Source organism: Colossoma macropomum, unplaced genomic scaffold, assembly GCF_904425465.1.
Source record: "Colossoma macropomum unplaced genomic scaffold, Colossoma_macropomum, whole genome shotgun sequence".
Classification (NCBI taxonomy): Eukaryota; Metazoa; Chordata; class Actinopteri; order Characiformes; family Serrasalmidae; genus Colossoma; species Colossoma macropomum.
This window is the reverse complement of record NW_023495404.1, coordinates 105,655-112,758: the sequence shown is the minus strand read 5'-3', so window position 1 is coordinate 112,758 and position 7,104 is coordinate 105,655. Positions and strand designations below refer to the sequence as shown.

General features: G+C 35.9%; 1 protein-coding gene across 1 annotated transcript; it reads left to right on the top strand.

The window, feature by feature from the left end:
- Positions 1–5,242: 5,242 nt before the first annotated feature.
- Positions 5,243–6,782, top strand: LOC118802061 (coiled-coil domain-containing protein 106-like). The gene is made up of 3 exons (XM_036562521.1): positions 5,243–5,264; positions 5,346–5,537; positions 6,433–6,782. Exons 1-3 carry the CDS (start codon positions 5,243–5,245, stop codon positions 6,753–6,755), a joined length of 537 nt encoding a protein of 178 aa, XP_036418414.1. The 3' UTR covers positions 6,756–6,782.
- Positions 6,783–7,104: the final 322 nt, after the last annotated feature.

The window sequence follows — 7,104 nt, the reverse complement described above, 5'->3', positions numbered from 1 at the left end:
TCACTACATGTACTCGCTGCAAATTTACACAATTAATGTCTTTTTACTTAGAAATATGAACAAAGAGGTGTTTAAATTTATAGGGAAAAAAAGTGTGAATATTTGTTTCCCCTCTTGTAGTTTACATATACAACACCAAAGATGACAACAACCTTATTTGTAGCTTGGGGAGTGACGTTTGTTTACTTGATGTTTGTTAATAACGCCTTTAGAGGGAGGCGGTGAGGCCACCTTAGGCTTTGATTTGTCGCATACAATGATAAAAAAAATCACAATTAACTACATAGCAATTAATTGTTAGATAAAATTTCATGTTCGTGACAGGCCTAGTATGTGTATGTGTGGGCTACTCAATAGCAGTGTCTTTAAGAAGCTCACTTTTTAAACAAACTGAAAAGGTGTACAAACCTTTCGCTGATGACGGAAGCAGCTCTCGTCTATCACAACAAACTCTTTTCGACCACCAAGACACTGCCTGCTCTTCCTTCTGTGTCTGTCCATTGCACAAATACAAACCTCCCGAATGCACCTTGCCATTTTTGTCAGTGTTGTGGAGCTGCCAGCAATATCATCACTGATCATATCAATCTGTCTGAGCCTGAGTCCTTGTGAAAATCTGTAGTAGAAAGAAATAATGTAATACATACTGATAAGACTTCTGTAGCCATGTGCGTACCTTAAAAGTATGTGTTTATAATGCATTTATAAAAGACAGTCTTATATTGCTATTTTTCATTTTACAAAAATACAGTATAGCACCTGTAAATATACTTCATCCAACTGAAGAGAGATGATTTAGACTTTTCAAACAGGGAGCCAGCTCTGATAGTTTTTGAGACTCTTCCATGACCTGCTCTTTTACAGCACCTGTAAACATGCCAAACATGTATCATTGTGTTTTTCTACATTACATCATGTTGTGATATATTGCACACACTTCACACTGCGTTACTATTAATGATTTAGCAGCAACTAAACATGCCTGTAGATTTAGTAATTTATTTATTAGTAATAATAATAATAGTAATAGTAATAATAAAATAATAATGAGAAGAAAAAGGATAATGTTTATGATAATTTTAGTATAAGTGTGATGTTCTGTTCAGTGGAAATTAGCAGGCCATTTCACCTACCAGATGTACTGGTCCTTCTTCGTCACAGATACCATTTTCATTTTGTGGTGGCAAAGAGTGCATCTGATCTTCTCCTTTAGAAGGTGTTTCTTCTGCAACCACTTAATTAACTTCAGTGTCTTGCTTTTTGTTTGTTTTCCTTCAATCCGGGCCCGCAACTTTGTTTCCAGAGACATTCTGCTGAGGGAGTACACACTGACAATTAACAAAAACATGTCTGAAATACCTTTATGATACAAGCTTTTCAGCTTTTTGGCATAATTTAATTTTTCACTTTATATGGTAAAACTATTCACACTAGAAAGACTGCACACTAAAGTACAATAAGTAATAAGTAATAGAATCCAGAATCCAAAATAATTAAATGTGTCCACGAGGGGGAATAACTAGTTTAAAAATATGGGTATTATAGCATTTATATAGAACAGTATTGCTGAATTGAAGGTGCATATCAGAATTATAGCAATAAATTGGCTCATGTCACCCTTTACTTTATTTATCTCATTGCATCTATTCTGCTGTTTAAAAAGGTCATTCAGGTTTGCAATTTGCAAAGCTTACCTGTTGTGGATGTCTCCTAGCGCAGAGTATATGGTGCCGTCTGCTTCCAGTCGATTTAGGTGAAGAAAATACAATCCAAACACGATTTTGGCGCTAGAAAGTAAAGATCCAACCACAGACGATGATATGGAAACATCCAATCACAGGCAAGCTTGTTGATGACGCGCGCTACCGCCTCACCCGGGCTTGGCCGTAGACGTCTTTTTTTAAGAATCATGGACAATCTAGATGGAAAAGAATCGTGTTCCTCTGCGACCTCTGCTGCCAGTACTCGTCCTAAGAGGGTCCCAAGGCGTCAGCAGATGCGCCAAGTCTCAACAGATGAACGAGAAAGTAAGTTTTTCATGTTATTTTATTATCTGTCCATCAGCTAATTAAACTATTTGGTAGCTGTCTAACGTTACCAGACCTTACTTGGCTGGGTAGTAGTTAGCTAGCTAGTTCGCCACAGAGGTTGCTAAGCTAGCTAACCGCTAGTTAGCTAACGTTAGCTAACTCGCTTAACGGTTTTCCTGCATATGTTGTTATATTCCAGTGCCACTGAAGTGAAATAGCTTTCCACAGAGGTAAATAAGCGAACGTATTCGTCCATAGTTCGGTTTTGTAGATATGTTTAGGTTGTTTTTTGCACCAAAATCACGTGTTGAAATATTAGGAATATAACGGTAGTGCTTTGCAACCGCGTTGTGCTTCCTGACCGCAACTTCTAGCCTACGTTTTTGTAGTGAACTATTTTAATAATAATAATGATAATAGCAATAATAATAATTACAAAAATAACAGTATGCTTCAGTTTTAAGGTGTATATGTTTCTGTTTAACCTAAAAAGTGTTCACATAAGCTTTGAAACAGTTAATATGGCAGAGTTTGGATTTGTGTTTAAATGTGTTGCAGAATTTAATTTTTAAAGAAAATTGACACTTTGCTAGATGTTACACCAATTTCTAAACAGATCCATGGTGAAAATGTTGAGTTGTGGTAAGGTAACCAGGTATCCAGTATATCTGTAAGTAGTGAAAATTTTACTACTGAAACCATAATTCAGGAAATATTCAGCTGAAAACCAAAAGAAAGTGTTATTTTTTAATCATCATGTTGGGAAAGAGAACTGGGAAAACTAGAGGATTAATTTAATTTCAAGCAGCTCGCTATATAGGCTTGTACATTGTGTGCTTCTGTGTCTGATCCACTCGTAACAGGGCAACACACACTAACACACCACCACAACGTCAGTTTCACTGCACTGCTGATAATACCTGCTCTGTGAGGGTCCATGGGGGTCCTGACCACTGAAGAACAGGGTAAGAAAGTATGCAGAGAGACAGAGGGACTACCGTCTGTAACTGTAGAACTACAAAGTTGTGTGCATGTTTTCATAAAGTATGAGTGCCTCAAATGGCCAAAAAAAAAAGCTTGGAATGGGGTATCTATTTTGAGGTTGTAGAAAGATATGGGGACAAATGTATTGGCATGCATTAATAATGTCAGTTTACTTTTCTAAAGCTCAAAATGTACAGTACAGATCTGAGTCAAACCTAGTGTTGACACTTTGATATTGTACAATAGATTCAAGTTAGAATGAAGAACAAATCATGTGACTTGAAGATATAGTCTGTTATATATGCATGTATTTATAAATACAATATACATTGTGGTGAGTTAAATGGCCAAAACTAATAATTTCTAAAAACTAAAAACTGATTGAGCCTTGGTGTTGACACCTGTCAGACACTGTAGAATAGAATCAGGTTGGAAAGAAGGATATGTCCTGAGCTTTAGTAAAGATATAGAGCCACTTGGTAATTATCCTGTACATTGGGGTGGTTACCTTACAACAACTCAACATTTCCACCCCGTTTCATAATTTGTGCAGACACCTGTAATATTCCGCAAAGAATCAGCTTATTTTGAAATTGAATTCTGCAACACATTGAAACACAAAATCCAAACTCTACCATAAGAAGGACGTGCCCACCATAATTTACAGGCAATAAATTACATTGTTATGGCCTTGAGTTAGACCAATTAGAATATTTTAAGTCTCACTATCTAACAAGTTATAAATATGTGTTTTTCCAGACTGTAACTGCTAACTGACTAGCACGGTCTGGTCCCAGTATTTATACTTGTTAACCTTTTTGTGGATGTGAGCCTTTATGGCTGACTGGCAGAAATGTCACCAACAAAGATCAGCTACATGAAAGACGTGAATGTGGCTAGTGAATATGACATGAAATCTGTAAATTGGAGCTGTCAGTGTTGTATTTACAATGGCTAGTGATTATATTTTTTACATTTATCCTGAAAATCAATTGAGTCTGAGCATTTTTTTTTTTGGCTTTGAGATTTTTTACCAGTCAGCCAGTCTATTGTGGTCAGATGGCAAGAGCAAAAATTACAATGTAGAGTTTGAATTAAGCAAATGTTCTACCATTCTAATTTTTATAATGTCTGTTTTCTTAGGTTCAGCCTCTGACCTAGCCCCTACTGCAACAGTACTTCTTAACAAGGAGAAACAAGAACTGACCTTTCTAAAGGAGAAGTTGGAATGGCAGAAGAAGAAGATTGAAGAACTGGAAGAAGAGAGAGATTTTCTCCGTGGACAGTTGTCTGCCCTCACAGGTACATCAACAAAAGAGTTATAAGCATTATATGATAAGTACTGGGCAATAGAAAATAACCTAGCCTCACTTTTAAGTATATGGACCACTTCTATGAATTAAAGTATTTGCAGTATGTGTATATAATAATAATAATAATAATAATAATAGTAATAATAATCTGTAGAGTTGAATCTTTTCATGCCAGTGGTAACTTAAAGTACTTTGCAGACAGGTGATAATGTTTAACAATAATACAAGAAATTCTAAGTATTAATTTAAAATTATATAGCATTACACAAGACAGTGACACAAATCAAATTAAAAGAATTCAAATAGACTTAGAATTTTAATTAAACACTGAAGAGATGCTTTTTCAAATGTTTATTAAAAGTGAGCACTGAGCTTGACTGTCTAATAAAATGTGAACTGAGCTCCACAGTTTAGAAGCAGAATAACAGAAAGAGTCTCTCCACGTTTTCTGTATTTTATGGAAGGAATTCTGTTGATTCATTTTACTATGAAAATGAATTGCAAACTTCACAACTTTTAGAAGATAAATCACCATAAGACACACTAGCAGACAAGTTAGGGTTAATTAGTTGGTCTGTGGTAGAAAAAAGCATGTTGGTATTATCTATATGTTTATTAATTACACTAGGGAAATATGACTATCTGGATATTTTCATGGCAGTATTGTAGGTGGAGATCTGCTCTTTGAGAATAATGTACCTGCAGTTTAGTTTTCCTCCATAAGCGCTCTGATTTACAACAGTTTCTCTTGAGCTGGTGTATTTCCTTATTCATCCATGGATTTTTATGAGTATGCAAGTTTTCTTCCATTCGACTGGAGCGAGAATGTCAAGAGTTTTCTTTAATCTAGCACTTAGATCAGAGACCGAATCACTGCAGGAAGTAATCAGAGCTGTATTCGATGAATTGTTATAAATGTTTTTAAACTTCTCCAACTGTAACAAGTCACTTACAGGCACATTCTTCCTATAATAATAGGTAATGTGTTAATGTGTTTGTTTTTTTTCGTACTTTTCAGTTAAAACAAAGGAAGAAACCATTGACACTCCAGTCAATGTGAATGATTCTGAAAGCTCTGATACATCATCCTCATCTTCTTTATCCTCATCCTCATCTTCAACCCCCAAGAAGCGCAAGCACAAATCCAAAAAGAAGCACAGCAAGGGTGCTAAGAAACACAAGAAAGAGCACAAGAAGTTTCGACAGCGTGGTAAGCCGCAAATAATTGTTACAGAGGTGTTTATGCACTGGCAGCATGTATAGGTCATGCAAAAACATTCTTCTTTAGGTTTAGAGTTAGGTCTTGATTTCAGAATTCAGCCTGTTGCTATTAGCCTTCTAAGGTATAGAGTCATAGATGGTAGTTAGCTATGCTAGCTGCCCCAGAAATAGTAACCATGAAATTTTGGATCTTGCTTAATTTGGCAAATTCTTATAACTGATAACCGACTGTAATTGGTTGGCGATTTACTTTGAACTTGCAGGCTTAAAATTAAGGATTCAATTCATCAAAATATCATTTATAAAATGGGCTGTTACGGCTCTGAAATCTGATAGCTTGGAATATGTAAAATAGTTGTATACTTGCACTTAAGAGTGTGTACTTCAATTGAATTTAGTATTAATGCACTGAGATTTTAGAAAGTGTTCCTTTCATTGACCGTGGACATACTGCTGATAGGTCGGACCAGGCATAGGCATGTATATGAAGTAAACGGCCCATAAGCATACCACACGCAGGAGTTTTGATTTAACTGTGGGGTTGGCAACTTTAATGTGATCATAATTACATGACCAAAAACTAAAAAGTTGAAAGAATGACTGGAATATAGAATAGGATACTGAAAGTTTTAAATTCTCAGTGTATGTCACAGTATGTCACAATAAGCTTTTCTGGGCATATTGTGGACATTGTTAATACTTAAAAACATTTCTCAGCTGCAAAGAGGGCAAAATTAGTTGTGTTTTGCTGAATGTAACTTGACACCTGTTTGTCTGTTAATAACTAATCATATTGCCCAACTTTAGTTGAAGCATGATTGACTACTACGATTTTCTCTGCAGTGAAACCTTTTTACAACATGTCTCTGTTTTTTCCTGTCTAGTACAAACACCAAGTGAAATTGTATGCCGCTACAAATCCATCCTTAAAACATTACCAAAAGCAAAGACCATGACCAGGGCCTTCCAGAAGCATGCCATTGACAGGAACACTGTGGTGTCCACTTCAGCGATTGGAGAGCTCGCTATTGCTGCTCCTGAGGTATATGAAGAGGTACTGGCCAAGAAGCCTGGTGGAGAGACAGTGCTGGCCTTTGCTAAGCGGTGTGAGGCTGCTATTCAAGGAGATGAAGATGTGAAAGAGAAAATAGAAAGCATGAAGGCTGGGTGTACACTTCTCCCCATTAGGAGAAGCAAACCTGTTTAATGGCTGTTTGCACTTGGTTGTGTTAAAAGTTTAGGTGGCATGTTGTTTTAAGTTAAGGTGAAAACCAAAATTTAAAATGCAGCAGTATGTGAGGTTTGTTTTTGGTTTGTTTAGGTTTTTACTGAAAACTGTTTGTTTTTTTAGGTAGAGACTTGGTAAACATTTAGATGGATTTAATTTAAAATCTGATATAAGGAATGTGGTGAGTAACATTTTGTTTATTTCAAAGACATTTTTATTTAAAGAGTAAATTACCATAATATAGGTCTGTTCACATTTAGTTGACAGTTTAAATGTCAGTCTCCTTTGAACTTTGTATTTTGTTGTGCAAATAAAACTATTTTTCTCA

What these genes read in the sequence shown, in the direction of transcription:
- LOC118802061 (XM_036562521.1), top strand. Translation starts at nt 5,243, where the DNA reads ATGTTTTTAAACTTCTCCAACT. An exon ending in GTTTTTAAACTTCTCCAACT is followed by an intron (nt 5,265 to 5,345) that starts GTAACAAGTCAC and finishes CGTACTTTTCAG; the next exon opens with TTAAAACAAAGGAAGAAACC. An exon ending in CAAGAAGTTTCGACAGCGTG is followed by an intron (nt 5,538 to 6,432) that starts GTAAGCCGCAAA and finishes TTTCCTGTCTAG; the next exon opens with TACAAACACCAAGTGAAATT.